At 56.0% G+C, this 16,087-nt stretch overlaps 1 protein-coding gene across 3 annotated transcripts in view; it reads left to right on the top strand.

Annotated features, from left to right (window-relative positions):
• Nucleotides 1–16,087, top strand: part of PDGFRB (platelet derived growth factor receptor beta) — a 38,857-nt gene that overhangs the window by 8,357 nt on the left and 14,413 nt on the right. For 2 of the 3 annotated variants that reach the window (XM_059917492.1, XM_059917493.1), the window contains 9 exons: nucleotides 8,246–8,291; nucleotides 9,410–9,733; nucleotides 10,261–10,527; nucleotides 11,248–11,375; nucleotides 11,491–11,662; nucleotides 12,206–12,398; nucleotides 13,107–13,222; nucleotides 14,555–14,678; nucleotides 15,112–15,323. In XM_059917492.1, the coding sequence (XP_059773475.1) occupies nucleotides 8,252–8,291; nucleotides 9,410–9,733; nucleotides 10,261–10,527; nucleotides 11,248–11,375; nucleotides 11,491–11,662; nucleotides 12,206–12,398; nucleotides 13,107–13,222; nucleotides 14,555–14,678; nucleotides 15,112–15,323 (1,576 nt within the window). In that variant the 5' untranslated portion in view covers nucleotides 8,246–8,251. Of the gene's footprint in view, nucleotides 1–8,245; nucleotides 8,292–9,409; nucleotides 9,734–10,260; nucleotides 10,562–11,247; nucleotides 11,376–11,490; nucleotides 11,663–12,205; nucleotides 12,399–13,106; nucleotides 13,223–14,554; nucleotides 14,679–15,111; nucleotides 15,324–16,087 lie in introns of those variants that run through there. The other variant, XM_059917494.1, reaches the window with a different exon arrangement.

Genomic DNA, 16,087 nt, shown 5'->3' with positions numbered 1-16,087 from the left:
TGCCAGGGCCTGACGCTCCCTGTTGCCATGGCACCGGCTGGAGATGAGACTCTGGGGGTTGGCTGCGGAGGGCGGGCTTCAGGGAGGGCAGCCGAGGGATGGTGGAGGCCTGGAACTCTGCAGCTACAGAGGCCCCCAGGCCCTCTGCGAACAGTGGAAGGGGTGCTGGAACTTCAGCAGGGGCAGGCCTGGACCCTGAGCGCAGCAGGCCTGTGACAGAGCTGACCACGCACCTAGCCTGACTACCGGGATGCCCTTTCTCAGAGGCGTCTGGGACAGGCCTCATGGTAGACCAGAGACCTGCTTGGGCACTGCCTCTGCCAGACCCAGGCTGTCCTCAGCAGGGACTCCTCTCCTCAGCCTAGACGCTGACCCTCAGACTCTGCAGTGACGTCGCAGAAAGGTTCTGAGTTCTACCCTTACTTGACTTCCAAATTCCTGGGTGAGCTGGGGTAGATCCCTTGCTCACTCTGCCCCTCAGTGAGGGAGGGTCAGGACTGTAACCTCTGAGGATCCCTCGTCCCTGAGAGCCTGGGTTCAGTGTGGACCCCATTAGGGTGAACCCATGTGGGGTGTTTCTCTGTGATCAGACCTGTTTCTGGGCAGAAGCTAGGCAGTCTAGCAGAGCAGTTAAGAATACAGGTTTGGAGTCAGATGGGCCCGAGTTTGCATCCCAGCTTATCATTGGCTTATTACTTATTGGCTGTGTGACCTTGGGCAAGTTGCCATACCTCTCTGAGACTTAGTTTCCCCCTCTGTGAAATGGGAATAATGATTGTATCCTCCTCACAGGATTGTTGTGAGGATAAAACAAAATCCCCAGGTCATCTCATTTAGCAGAGTGCCTAGCTCTGAATTAGTGAGGGCTTTTGTTTGTTTTCAGATTGTGGAGCATCAGAAAAATGAATGGGAAGAAAAAACGTCTTTGTTGCAGGGTGGGGGGCATTGGCATTGGTGAATGGAAGCAGGACCAATGGGTAGAGGATATGATGAGACAGATTGTGCTCAATGGAATAAAAATTTTCAAATAGTCTGACCTCTGAGGATCCTGGGCTGTCCAAGAATGGAATGGGCTGCGGGTGAGGTAGTGAGATCCCTATCATGGGAGGTGTGCAATTGGAGGCTGGACAACCCCTTTGTTTGCAGAGAGGGTGGGGGAGATGTGAATTGGGAGTACTTACAGCCCCTCCCAGCCCTAAGATTATAGGGCTCTGTGAAAGATGGTGTGACTTTCTCCCCACTTATCCTGCCAGGTTCACCTGGCTAAAGGAGACTGAAGGAGAGGTTGGAAAACAGAGGGTGAAAGAATAAACCTGGTGAATTGTATATTGAGCTCGTACTGTGTGCCAGGCACAAGCTTGACATCTTTGCCTCCTGCCTGAGAGAGGCTGTCACATGAGTGTTGAGCCTGTGTGCTGTCAGTCTGCCCAGGATCGAGCACCAGCTCCAGTACTAGTGAAATCGTTGGGCAAACGGTTTGACCTCTCTGTGCCTTGCTTTCCTCGTGTGTAAAATGTGGAAGCAACACTGATGTCATGGATTGTTCTGAGATCATTCACATTCAGGCCTTAGCCCAGGCTTTGGGTGATAAGAACTAAATCATGGGTAGTTATTCTTCTTCTTGTTGTGATTTTCAAGGCCTTCTAAGTCCTTGTTCCTTTTTGAAGGGGCCACTGGGGCCTAGCTGGGATCCAGAGGACTCTAGTCCAGGGATCACTGGGCCTGGGCAGAGCCAGGCCATATGGGCCAGGGAGTGGCCATGGGGATGAACAGGGAGGCCAGCGAGGCGCCGGGGGAGGCAAGCCGTGTTTGCTCTGCAGGCGGGTGGACAGGCGTGTGCAGTGGGCCTCCCTCCCTCCCTCCCTCCCTGACCTCCTTCTCAGGGCCGCTTCCCAGCCCATGTGGGGACCCAGGCCCCCTCCCCTGGGCCCCCAGCGGCCACGAGGCACACACTGAGCGCTTTCCCATGAACTGTTCCAAGTAGCTCGGCCTGCTCCCCCTACCCCCAAGTGCGGGTGAGGGGGTGTGCCGCAGGAGCGGGGGCTCGGACGGGGGGATCAGCCCGTTCTTTATCAGCCTGACTCCGATCCAGACAGATGTTTCATCTTATTTTGAACTTCCAGAAAATAGGTCATTTCTTTCCATTGTGTCCCCGGGGAGGCCTCCTGGGGAGAGGAGCACAGAATGAGTGACGAGAGCATGGGGGCCTCACTTGGGCCCCTGGGGAGCTGGGAGGACAGCATCCTCCCCCCTCTGTCATGATGAGCCATCTGTCAGCAGGGCCAGGGCTTGAAGGGTCTTAAAGGCTGGGCTAAGAAGCTGGCCTTTACTTAGGGCGGATGGAGAGCCATGGAGGTGCCAGGGAAGGACATGGTCAGATGGGGATTTCAGAAATGTTCCTCTGGTTAGCGTGTGAGAACAGGCAGGAGGGGACAGACTGGAGGTGATAGGGGAGGGGTTGGTACAATGGGGCAGGCAGAGGCCACCAAGTTTCTGCTGGAGGGGGCAGGGGTAGGGGCATCAGATTGACGGTCCATGGAACTAGCACTGTTCTTCCACTCATTTGGACTTCCAGAACAGCTGGATCCCATGCCAGGCCCCAACTTAGCTGATTTCTGCTGCTTTGTTTGGGAGACCTCATAGGTACCTGGAAAGCAGGAAGGTCCTCTGGGTCTAGAAGCAGCGTGGCAGAGAGTTGGGCCTGGGTGATCAAGCTGCATCGCTGTGTGATTTGGGGCAGGTTGCGCACCCTCTCTGACCTCCATGTGATCCTGAGGTCTGTGGGGAGATTCAGTGTGTAGGGTGGAGTGCTGGACCTTTAGCGGCAGAAGGGGCATAGGATGGAGAGGGGTAGGTGGGAGCCGCATAGCCTCAGCCCCTTCCCAGCTTTCTATCCGCTGCCCGTAACTATCTCCCAATCCAACGGAAACTGCTCTCCTTCCTGGCTCCCAGGATGGGATTCCCCTACCTGTGTTGCAAGATTGTACCTATAACTCAGCCCACTTGGGGTAAGCCCACATGGGCCACACTCTCTGCCATCACTCTTGTACTTTCCCAACCGCTGACGGGAAGACTCAGTCTCCGGCTCCAGATGCCTCTTGCCCCTACACACGCCCAGGACTGGAGCTGGCTGCCTTCTTCGAGCTGAGTCATGACATCCTGGCTAGGGCTCCTCCCCCGCACCCCACCCCCACCCCAGCGTTCTAACTCAGCACAGCTTCTTCCAGAGCAGGGTCCTGAGAGTCACACCATGTCAGCCCCAGAAGTGTTCCTAGGACAGCCCTGCCCACCCTGTGTACAGATGGGGAAACTGAGGCTCAGAGAGGGGCAGGACCATATAGGCAGGTGACAGAGCTGAGCTAGAACCCACATCCTTTACTCTCAGCCAGGGATCTGTCCCCGAAGTTTGTGTCAGGGGCTGTGAAGTGTCTGTGGCGTGGAGGAGAGAGCACTAGACCACCGGGCAGGAGACCGGAGTCTGTGTCCCCCTTCTGCCAGCAACTTAGCAAGTCACCTCCTCTGAGTCTGTTTCCAATCCCCGCCAGGCTGGGACGATGCAGGGAAGGTGATATAAAGGTCTGTGTGTGGCAAGGGGGGGTTGGTATGCTGTGGGGAGGGAGGGAGCAGCAGCTGTGGTTTGAACCCTAGGCCCTGAGCCGCCAGCCTCACGTCTGAGCCGGGGCTGGAGGCAGGGGCTACCCAGTCAGGTGTGCTTCAGCTCCCCATTGGCCAACTGAGCCCAGGATTGCCTAGGTCAAAACACTGAGACCTATCCCTGTCCTTTTCCAAGCCTCAGTTCCCCCATCTGTACAGTGGGGCACGGTAAGGGGGTTGGATCAGATAGCTGGTCCCTGAGGGCCTCAGAGCTCTGACATTCCAAGACTCTGACCCCACGGCCGGCCGGGCCTCCTCCTCCCTCTGGCATCTTGTTTATTCAGAGCATCCCTGGCCCAAGACTGCTGGCCTCAAGCACCCGCTTCTCCCTGAAGCAGGGCTTCCTCCCATCCCCATTTCACTGCTATTTCTGCCCAGCCTGTTCCGCACCTCCAGACTGAGTGTCCCTCTGTCCACTCAGATATGCACAGCCCCTCCAAATTCTAAACCAGCTCAGTGCCAGCACCCAACCCTTCTACTCCACCACATTCTCATCTCAGAAAATGGTATTGTGCCTCCAGCACACACACACTCCTGCCCCCTAGTACTCTAAGCCAGAAATAGGGGTGGGGCTCATTTAGGATACCTCTGCCTCCAGCCCCCCTACATCAGATCACCAAGTCCTGTCATTCTGGGCTGGATAAACCTCAGTCCGGTCTGTTTCCATCAGTCCCCGCTGGCCTCAGCCCAGCCAAACCCAGTAAACAGAGTAATGGTGGCAGAGCAGTCCGCCTTGGCTCAATCTCTGCTCTGTGTTCCTAGGCAACTTCCATAAGCTCTCTCTGCCTCAGTTTCCCCATCTAAAATGGGACGATCCTTGTATCTACCTCATAGTGTTGTCTGAGGAACAAGTGAGTAGATCTGTGTCAAGTGCTCAGAACGGCACCTGGCACAGTAAGTACACAACACGTGTTGGATCTGTGGCTTGTCTGTGCCCACATGTGCATGTGTGTTCAGGTGAGTTTGGGGTACCGTGTGCACATGCTCTGTGCGTGTTGTATGTGCACAGCTTTGCTTGTGCCGGGTATATGTGTGACTTGCCGCGCATGTGCACACCTCACATGGGCACGTGGGAGAGCACAGAGGCTGCAGTCTGGGCGCCGTGGAGCTGCGTGCGTGCATGTGTGGGCGTGCACGTGTCTGGTGCCGACGTGAGGGCTGGGCACACACAGGGCCCGCTGCACACGGGTGTGTTTCAGAGCAGTGTGTGAACGAGCGCGTAGGCAGTAGCCTGTGCTGTGTGTGCACGTGCTCTCCGTGTGCAAGCCTCCCCCACTGGCAGCCATGCAGCACACCCCCGCCCCCAGCCTGCCTGTGTCGTGGGAGACTCGGGACCCCGAGGGAGGGAAGCTGCTGCTAGCGGATGTGGCCAAGATGGACTGGATTTATTTAGATTAAGGCAGTGGGAAAGGAGTGGAAGCTTGTATGAGCAGGAAGGAGAGAAGGCTGGGGCTCTGACAGTGACTCCTCAAGCACGCTTGCTCTCCTGAGCTTGGGGTCCTCTGCTCACTTGGGGTTCTCCCCTGGACCAAGTGGGGGGTCCCTCTGACTCACTGTGAGGAGCTGGGCAATTACCTCATCTTTGGACCTCTGTACCCCCAACCTGGCCAAAATAGGAGGAATCACGAGAACTCGCCTCATGTGCAAAGGGGGGGATCTCTGAGGGTCCCCTCCCTCTCTCTGCTCCAAGGGCCTCCCCAGGCAGGAGACTGTGGCAGGAAGGGGAATGCCTCCTCCCTGACTATGACACCCGCCTTGTCCCAGGTGGTTCCTCCTTGGAGCGCAGCCCTGCCTCTGAAGAAGGGCAGTGGTCACAAGCAAGTCCTCCACCCCCATATCAGCCGCCTGGGCCCCTCTGGGGTCGGCTGGAAATACAGCAGCCCCTGGGAAGCACAGAAGTCTATAAGGCATTGGATGGACAACTGGGGGTGTCAGGGAAACATCCAAGATAGCCCAGGAGGTCATGTCCCAAGCCCCGCTCTGGTTCTTCCCAGTCCACCGGCCTGTGGCCCACACCACGCTTCCCCCTGCCACCTCCTGAGTGTCCACATCACCCGTTTATTTGTCTGGAAGTCATCTGAAAGACTGAAGTTCAGAGACGGAAGCAACTTGTCAAAGTACACGCAGCAAATCTGGGACCAAATGGTCAGGGGATTGAATCCACGGAATGAGATGGGTTATGGATTCTCAGTCTACGTCAGCCTCAGGAATGTTGCCCTTCCTCTCATCAGTCCCCATGTCCCCAAACCACCCTGGCAGGAATAATAGTGACTAGAATCTTCTCTCTGGCAGTTTTAGAGCAGGATGGCTCTTTGAGATGACCCATCCAAACCTCTCCCTGTGTGGATGGGGAAACTGAGTCCCAGAGAGGGCTGGAGACACACTCAGTCTCAGAGTAGGTCTGAAGCCCCATGTGAAATGCTCATTTCATAAAGAGAGAAGCCAGTCCAAGATCCCTGGGTGTCCATACTCTCCCGAAGGTGGCTGCACTCTCCCTGAGCTCCTTTGCCCAGCCCATCCTCTCCCTGCAGCCTGATTCTGTCTTTTTGCTGTGTTACGGGGCCATGACTCTGTCTGTCTCTGGGCCTGTGCTGCCTGTTCAAGAAGGCCCCTCCCAGCTCAGAGTCTCAGGGACTCTAAGCCCCCTTAGCGCCAGGCCTAGCAGGAGAGGAGCCAGGGTCGGGGGTGGTGGGGGAGGCCGCTTGCCCACCCAGGGGCCCAGCCCGCAGCCTTCCAGAGCCAGGCCAGTCCTAGTTGCCGTGACCTCCCATCTCCAGGCCAGCCGACCAAATTCCTCCTTTAGAATAATAAACAGTGTGGCCAGCCAGGGAGGCCAGGAGGGGAGGGGCAGGGAGGCTGAAATGACCCCCTCCCCCAGCCTCCGCTGCTAACGATTTTCTTTGGCTGAGATCTCTGGTAGGAAGGGGGGATCCAGAGGGGCACCCACCAAGGGACAGATAGGCCTCTGTGGTGGTTGCTGGCTCCGCCACGGCGCTGCTCCCTCCTGCTGGAAGAGGCCTGGCATCCAGTTGGAGGGCTGGGGCAGGAGGGATGGGAGAGGAGGGCACTGTGGAGGGGGCCTCAGATTGGCTGGGTTTTGAGTCTAAAGCAACCGGGAGAGGGGACCCTCAGGCAGGCTGGTCTGAAGGGATGGGGAGAACGAGGAGGAGGAGAGCAGATTCATCCAGGGAGCTTCTTAGGGCGCTGGGCAGAGCTGAGACCGGCGATCCCCAAGCCAGGGCCCTTGCCTGTGTCCCATGACTAACGTGTAAATGCAGCCCTGTAAGTGGGATACTTGCCATCGTCCCATTTTGAGAGCTGGAGACTGAGGCCACTGAGATAGTGACGGTGCAGGAGGTAGCCCTTCTGGGGCTCAAACCCAGATTCCAGCCCTGGAATGGGGACTGAAAGGGATGAGATGAGAGTGGAGTGGGAGCAATCGGTGTGTGGCCTTAGGAGCCGGGCCAGGCAGGGCAGCCACTCAGGGAAGGCGGGAGCCCCACTCTCCCGGTCGCCTTGTCACCTGGTCTCTCCCACATTTCTTGCTCTGTGACCCCCACCCACTTCTGGCCTTCTTCCTGTTGATCCTGCAGTCAGACCTTTGCAAGCCTGGCTATTGATGGTTATTTTGGACCCTCGGATGGGGCTGCCAAGGGCACGGGTAGGGCAAAGACACACGCAGTGTGATCCATCGCTCTCCATGTCCCTGCTTCTGTCTCCCTCTGCCTCCGTCACCGTCACCGGGTGCTTCCTTTCTCTCTCTCAGCGTCTTTGTCTTTCTACCTCGATCATTGCAGTCCCTTTGTCTCCCTCCAGGACAAGCTCCGCTGTGTAACCTCGGGCAAACTTCTTCCCCTCTCAGAGCCTCACTCTCCCCATCTGGACCCTGGAGGTGTGGGTGGGGGCTTTGGATTCAACAGTTTCCAAGGACCGCCGAAGCCACGCTGTGCGGGGTGGCCTCCCCTGGGCCCAGCCCCCCGCCCCTCCCTCCTGGGCCTCCCTGGGCAGCTTGGGGCTGAGTAAAGGGGGCCAGTGCGGGGGGGTGCCCCCCACATTCCACAGCCCCCGCTTCCCTCCCCAACGCCGCCTCCATTTCCTGTTGTGCTTGTGGAGCTGTGGGAGTTCTCTGGGTTCTGGCTTACCCCCTCCTTCTCCCCTAGGCCTTTCATCACACTTTCCCAAATATTTGTCCTGGCAGATAAGAGCCTGGTATTGGAACTGTCACCCGGAGGACAGGCTGTTAGAGCTGGCGGGCCCCTGGACACCATCCAGCCGGAGACCCACCCCCCACATGCATACAGAGAAACCAAGGCCCGGGGAGAAGCAGGGGGCTCAGCCAAGGCCATCAGGGAGGTAGAGGCAGAGCCACAGCAGGGTCCAGGCACCCTGTGAAGGGGCCCGGCACAAGGGAGGGAGCTCCTTGGGCATGAGTGCCCTCTTGGTGGGGGCTATGAGTAGCCTTTGACTTTAGCCCGAGGGATCCAGAGGCTGGGTGGCTCAGGCTGGGGCTTGCTCTGCAGGACCCAGGCAAAGATGGGCCCTGGCGCTGCCTCTGGCTACTCTGGGCCCTGACCCCTGTTTAACTCTGCAGGATACCATGCGGCCTCCGAGTGCCATGCAAGCTCCTGTCCTCAAAGGTAGGTAGACTCGGGGCAGGGGTAGAAGGCCTGGGGAGCCACCAAGTAGGACCTAGAGCTGGCGGGGTGGTGCATGCCAGCACCAGGGCCCGGGCACTGCTCTGCTCTTGACCTTCAGTTCCCTGCCTTTCCACTTGCTCTCAGTGGAGGCCTCTTTCCACTGCCCACCCCTCAGCTCAGAGGCCTCAGTTGACCTCTGCCTGTCCAGAGACATCAGCTCAAATCCTCGGCTTGGCCCTCCACACCGCATGTCCCCTCACCAGCAGTCCCCACCCCATTCCCCAACAGTCACCGTGGTCTCACATCTCTTGTCGGCACTCGTTGGTGCTAGTCCGGCCAGTCTGGTTCCAGTGGGGGACTCCCCTTCCCTGCCTGGACCCATCATTGGCTGTAAGCTCCCAAGTCTGGGTGGGCTTCTCCAGGCAATCAATGCTGACCAGGCAATCAGTGACCAGCCAAAGGCCCACTCAAAGATGACTGACCCACTGGCTGAGCACCCACCCATCTAAGTGGGTGCTTATTTTCACCTCATGTTCCCTGCTGAAGTGGGCCAGGGTAGGGAGGGCGAGGCTTACAGAATCCTTCCCCGGGGGGTGTCAGCAAGGGGAGGGGAAACCAATCACTTGACATCCCCTGATCCCCAGTCCCCTTCAGCCTCCAGGGGCCTCAGTATCTTTCGTGCCCCAGTCTGCCTCACTCTGGACTACCTTGGCCACCACTTCCCCAAGCAGGGCCGTCTCTGGGCTTTGGGGCAGAACCTGGACATCTGGGGCAGCTGCAGGGAAGAGGCTCAGAAAGTGACCTGGGAAGTAATGCAGGAACTGGAGGCCTGGGAATTGCTTCCCGAGGATTTCCTGATGCCTTTGAGAGAACATGCCTGCAGCCTGAAAGCTGCACTGCAGAAGGACTCCAAGGCTGGGGGTCTCTAGGCACTGAGATCAAGAGGCCAGGAGGCCAGAAGGAGTCCCTGGAGACCAGGCCCTGGGCAAGCAGGTCTCAGAGCCATGGGTTCCAGTCTGTATTCTCTATGGATTAGGGAGGTGTGTTCTTCAGGGTCAGCTGTGGGGAGAGGTGCTGATGCTCTTGTGCCCTGATGTCTGATGCCTCCTCTCCCAAAGGCCAGGTGCTGTTGCTGCCCTTGCTGTTGTTGCTGGGACCACAGGCCTCCTGCGGCCTGGTCATCACACCCCCAGGGCCAGAGCTTGTCCTCAATCTCTCCAGCACCTTTGTTCTGACCTGCTCGGGTCCAGCTCCAGTGGTGTGGGAACGGATGTCCCAGAAGCCCCCACAGGAAATGACCACGACCCAGGATGGCACCTTCTCCAGCGTGCTGACACTGACCAATGTCACTGGGCTAGACACAGGAGAATACTTTTGTACCTACAAAGGCTCCCAAGGGCTGGAGGCCAGTGAGCGAAAACGGCTCTACATCTTTGTGCCAGGTGAGGGCCCCCGGCCTGTGTACTCACTCCCTATTCCTCTTCTCAACTGCAGGCATCTGGGGAAAGCTCAGAAAGTGCCTTACTGATATGGTGAAATACAGCTGTCTCAGAAATGCAGATGAATCAGGGAATCCAGCCTGGTTCAGTCCAGGAGTATGTTCACTCCCACCCCTTGCTCTGAATATTTGTCTGCTCCCTGCCAGCCCACCCCATTCCTGGTTCCTAAGAACTCTGCATTCTCAGCTGGTTCCAGTACGCACCCTCTTGGCCTCCACATCTCATTTTCCCCATTCTCCAAGCTCCAGGTACCAGCTGCCCTTCAACTTGCGAGTTATCTTCTTTCTCAGGCCAGTGCTGTCCATATCAAATGCTAAAGCTAGAAGGGACCTCTGCGAGCATGTTTATTCTGTAGTGGGTAGACTGAGGCCCAGAGAGAGAAAGAGACCTGTTCAAGGTAACAGAGCAAATCAGGGCATAGCCAGAAACCCAGCTCCTCTGACTCATATTCTTGGCTTCACCTATGGCAGATCCCACTGTGGGCTTCCTCCCGGTTGACCCCGAGGAACTATTCATCTTTCTCACGGAAATAACTGAGACCACAATTCCATGCCGAGTGACGGATCCGAGACTGGTGGTGACGTTGCATGAGAAGAAGGTGGATGTCCCGCTGCCCATCGCCTATGACCACCAACGTGGCTTCTCTGGTACCTTTGAGGACAAGACCTACGTCTGCAAAACCACCATCGGGGACAGGGAGGTGGATTCAGACGCCTACTATGTCTACAGCCTCCAGGGTGAGCCCCCTTTCTGGCCTGGTGCTCAGCAGAGGCAAGTATGACCCTCCACAGAGGTACAGACCTTTTTGGATAATACAGTGTGCAATTCCATTTTTCACTGAATTCTCACTACAGCCTTGGAAGGCAGGTGTGTTGCCCCATTTTACAGATGAGAAAACTGAGGCTCAGAAAGAGGATGGAGTATGTCCAAGGTCACAGGAAGCATTAGTGGTGGAGCTGAGCTGTATACTGCAGTGGGCAAAGGCACAGGCTTTGAACCAGTGGGGTTTGAATCCCAGCTCTGCCACTCCCCATCTGAGTGACTTTGCACAAGACACATAATCTCTCTGAGTCTGCTTCTTCCTCTGTAAAATGGGGATAATACTGACTGCTTACCTAGTGGGATTATTGTGAAGATTAAATAAAACAGAAGATGGAGAGTACGTGGTTGTGCTCAATAAATTTCTTCTGTACTCAGATGCCCAGAGAGTACTTTGATTTCAAAATTGTTACCCCTTCTAGAATGTCAGCTTCGTGAGGACAGGAATTTTGTCTGTTGTGTTTCCTGCTAAAGCCCCAGTGCCTAGAATAGTAGGTATTTAATAAATATTTGTTGAAAGAGTGAATCTTCCACACCAGTTATCCCTTCCCTCTCTGGACCCCCACCCCCTCCCTAAACGGATGTGCTGGTGGCTGGGGGGTGACTTCCTCAGCCCTAAGCCAGTCTCTTTCCACCAGTGTCATCCATCAACGTCTCAGTGAATGCGGTGCAGACTGTGGTCCGCCAGGGGGAGAACATCACCATCATGTGCATTGTGACTGGGAATGAGGTGGTCAACTTTGAGTGGACATACCCACGCATGGAGGTAATGCCGGGCCATGGGTTGGAGGAAGGGACAGGCAGGGATGGATATTTCAGCTTGTAGCCTGACTTCTTGGACCTTTCCTGATGTGGGTGGCTTGCCCCAACTTTCCCTACAGAGTGGGCGGCTGGTGGAGCCAGTGACCGACTTCCTCTTTGAAATGCCCCACATACGTTCTATCCTGCACATCCCCAGCGCCGAGCTGGGAGACTCAGGGACCTACATCTGCAATGTATCAGAAAGTGTGAGCGACCATCGAGATGAAAAGGCCATCAATGTCACCGTGGTCGGTGTGTGCCTTAGGCTTACCCCCAGCCCTCAGTCTGAACTGGACCCAGACCTTGTCACAGCCCTGGGGTACTGTCAGCCGTGTTCTAATCCATCTCAGCCTTAGTGCCAACCAAAGCCCCATTTTCAGGATAAACCAAAACCAAAGCACAGTACCAGCCCCCAATCCAATCCTAATCCCAACCTAGACTTCCCACCTAGCCAGAACCCGAGCCCCAACCCGATTTCTAAATCCCAGCTGCCATCCCTGGCCCAGGCAGCCCCATCCCCAAATTCAGCCAGGCTGTAACTCATCTCCACCACAATCCTGAGACAGAACACACCAAAGGGCACTACAACCCCAGTCCCAATCTTGAATCCAGCCCCCAAACCAATATCAGCCCCCAATTCGGCTCCTGCTCCAGTCCATCACAGCCCCAACCTGAACCCCAACTCTGGTAACTCCATCGCTGGTTCAGTTCCTAAAGCCTGAGGCCCCGCCCCCAGGAGGTGCAGCCCCATTGGAGGCCGGGCATAGCCCCGCCCCTGACGGCCGCCCCTTGCAGAGAGCGGTTACGTGCGGCTGCTGGGAGAGCTGGACCCTGTACAATTCGCGGAGCTTCACCGCAGCCGGACCCTGCAGGTGGTGTTCGAGGCCTACCCACCGCCCACTGTCACGTGGTTCAAGGACAACCGGACCCTGGGTGACTCCGGCGCCGGCGAGGTTGCGCTGTCTACGCGCAATGTGTCTGAGACCCGGTGAGCAGCTGCCTGTCCTCTTCATTCTTGAAGTTATTATTCTCTGCAGCCGGCAGGCAGCCCACAGCCTTAAGCTACTTGGCAAACCTATCGAGGCCCATCTTTCCTGAGAGCCTACTACATGCCAGGCGCCCTACCAGGGGCCTGTGCCAGGCACTGGGGATGCTGCATAGACCAGAACAGACAGTTCCAGCCTTCCTAGAGTTTCCTGTCTAGAGGGGAAAACGGACGCTGGTCATACGATCACCCAGATGTTTAGTTGTCCTTGTGATGGGTGGAGTCAGCAGGAAGCAGCCACGGAGAAAAAGGCAGGATGACTGGAGAAGAGGGTGCCAGGCAGGCCACTGCCACCTATGCAAGAATGGTGGCCCTGAGGCTGGAGATTAGCAGGCTGAACTGAGGTGCTGCATGTTAGGATAAAGCAGTGTCAGGCCTTTCTGAAAGGGATGAGGTGTGGACGGATGGAGATGGTGCTTCCCCTCCACCACGCCCCCCACCCCATCCGTCCTAACCCTCCCTCTCGGCTCACTGGAGCTGCCTATGGGGGGGGGATTCAAAAGTCCTGGCACTGCTGCTGATACCCATGTGACCTTGGCACTCCCCTTCCACTCCCTGGACCTTGTTTTTCTGTCTTTACAAGGAAGGTGGGGGCTGTAGGAGTTCTTCCAGCTCTGACAGCTGGGTCTCCTGGCCTGTCCTCCTCATCAGGTATGTGTCAGAACTGACACTGGTGCGGGTGAAGGTGGCTGAGGCTGGCCGCTACACCATGCGGGCCTTCCATGAGGATGCTGAAGCCCAGCTCTCCTTCCAGCTGCAGGTCAACGGTGAGGAGCCTTCCACCCTGCTTTCCTTCCTTTCCTCCCACCCCCATTCTCTCACCACTCCTCCACTGTCCATCCACCCACAGGAGGAGGAGAAGAGAGAGTCCAGGACTCAGGAGGCTGGGTTCTAGGCCAGGCTCTGACACTGAGCACTGCTGTGTGCACATCCCCTCTCTGGGCCTCAGTTTCCCCAGCTTTATGAGAAGGTCATTGGGCTAGATTGGTGTTTCCAAAACCTCAGACATTCACATCCCAGTGGCATGATTTTTCCTTCTCACACACCATTTACACTATACTACTAATTAGATATTTATTGAGCAACTACAATATGCCAGTCCGTTCAAGGTTCTTGAGGCCCTGCCATTGTGGAGCTTGCATCCCAGCGCGGGGAAGATAAACATTCAAAACTAGGGGGAAAAAACAGCAAACCATGTACAAGGTTAGAAGGTAACAAGTGCTGTGAAAGAAAACAAACAAACAGAAAAGCTGGGTAAGGAGGGTAGAGAGTCCTGGGGGCAGGGGAGTGAGGAGAGTTACAATTTCAAATAGCATGATCAAGATTGGCTGCATGGAGATGCCATTTGTGTGAAGACTTGAAGAAGGTGAGGGCATTAGCCAAGTGGCTATTTGGGGAAAGGGCACACCAGGCAGTGCAAAGGCAGGAGCAACGCAGAAAGCCTTGTGTAGCCAGAACAGAGTGAAGGGGCGAGCGGTGGGAGATGAGGTCAGAGCTGAGACGGGGCAGTTGAGGGCACAGGAGAGGGTAGATCGTGTAGGCCTTCCTGGGTGCTTGTATGGACTTTGGCTTTTACTGTGACTGAAATGAAGAGCCACTGCAGGATTTTGAGCAGAGAAATGACACGATTATGACTTAATGTTTTGTGAATTGACTTTCTAAAAATAAATTTATTTTGAATGAAAAATGAACTTCTCCACTGTAGATGGAAAATCAGCATCACATGTCATAAATATAAAGCAACCACTAAAATAAACTCTGAGAAAACAAAACAGTGCTATTAAATTCTAACTCCATGTTCTTGCAGGTCCAGGGCTCTGATCCTGAGGCCTGCCCTCTCTTTGTTAAAAGGGAAGATTAGCAAATCTCAGAGAGGTGTTAAAGACAGACTAGCACCCTACTGAGATTTTCCCTTTGAAGTACCCAGAAGGGGAATCTGTCAGTTTTCACATGGTGATTCCTGGTATTTAATGTTCACCTGCAGTCTGAAGCTCCCCTCCCCCCAAGGGAGACTCGGACCAGGTCCTCCCTGAGGGCCTTTCTTACTGACTGTCTATCCTGACCTCTCCACCTCCTGGCCCGTGCCCCTCTCCCTGCAGTGCCTGTCCGTGTGCTGGAGCTGAGCGAGAGCCACCCTGCCAGCGGGGAGCAGACAGTCCGCTGTCGTGGCCGGGGCATGCCCCAGCCACACCTCAGCTGGTCTACCTGCAGCGACCTCAAAAGGTGAGCAGACCCTGGGCCAGGGTCTCCCAGGGTACCCATAGCTGACTGGAAGAACCCAATGAAGGTCATCTAGTCCAACACCTTCCTCTGGGAACACTGTTCCAGGCTAGAGCCATATCCTAGAAGATGTGGCTTCTTGGAGATGCTCGGCATGACCTAAATTGTCGCCTTTCCTTACCTTGACCCTGAGAGTCAAAGGAAGGGAGTGGATTTTGCAATCCAGGTTCTCAATTCTGGGGTAGGAGCGCCCCTGCTGGTCAGTTGAGGGATCACGGGAGGAACCAGCTCAGGACCAGGCAGTGGGAAAAAGGAACTGGACACGCCCAGCTTCCTTCCACCACCACCCCGTGGCTCTACCTGCTTTTGGCCTCAGTTTTCCCACCCGCATAGGGAAGCAAGGGACTGGAAGCCGACCTGGCTGGTTCTCCGGCAGGTGTCCGCTGGAGCTGCCTCCCACGCCGCTGGGGAACAGTTCCGAGGAGGAGAGCCTGCTGGAGACGAACGTGACATACTGGGCAGAGGAGCAGGAGTTCGAGGTGGTGAGCACACTGCGCCTGCGCCGTGTGGATCAGCCGCTGTCAGTGCGCTGCACGCTGCACAACCTCCTGGGCCAAGACGTTCAGGAGGTCACCGTGGTGCCACATTGTGAGTCCTCCATCCTCCGTAGCCCCTGACGACCCCTCACCCCCACCTCAACCCTGCTGTACTTGGAACTGTGCCTGTGTGCCCACAGCAGGCTAAAGTCAGCATTCAGGGCCACGGCATTCGGGAGCATTGTGGGTGTATCTTCCCAGGCATTTGCACAGCAGCACAATATTGGCACACATGTGTACATCCACGAGTGTGTGTGTATAAACCATGACAATGAGCAGTGCTATCTTCTTTTGTATGTACACTGTATGTATGTCCTAAGCTGTGTACGCGAGCATGCCTGATCCCTGGACATGGGTGCAAACCCTGCAAGGGTAGATTTGTAAAGCATGTAATGAAGAATGCCCAATCCCCACATACACGCATAAAACTAGAGCGTGTGTCTGTAAGCATGTACACAAGCATGTTTATGGGTGTAAACCCACTGAGGGTATGTTTGTAAACCATGTACATGAGCACCGCAATCCCCGGGCAGGTATATAAACCCACGTGTGTACGTCTGTAGGCGTGTACATGCAGGTGCACAATCCCCATGCAAGTGTGCAGACGATGTACAACTCCCGTGCCCGTGTGCACACTGGCATAGTGCACGTCTGTGAGCGTGGAGACGCAGCACACCTTTTTTGTAAAACTGTGCAACCCAGTCCCCGTACATATATGCTTGCTGTGCCATGCATGTCTGTTAGCAGGTACACATCCATGCATAACTCTTATCCGTATGAGCAGTCCCTACGGTGCCCAGATGCTTTTGCTACCTG

This window comes from Balaenoptera ricei, chromosome 3 (assembly GCF_028023285.1).
Source record: "Balaenoptera ricei isolate mBalRic1 chromosome 3, mBalRic1.hap2, whole genome shotgun sequence".
NCBI classification, from domain to species: Eukaryota; Metazoa; Chordata; class Mammalia; order Artiodactyla; family Balaenopteridae; genus Balaenoptera; species Balaenoptera ricei.
This window is presented reverse-complemented; position numbering and strand designations above follow the sequence as displayed.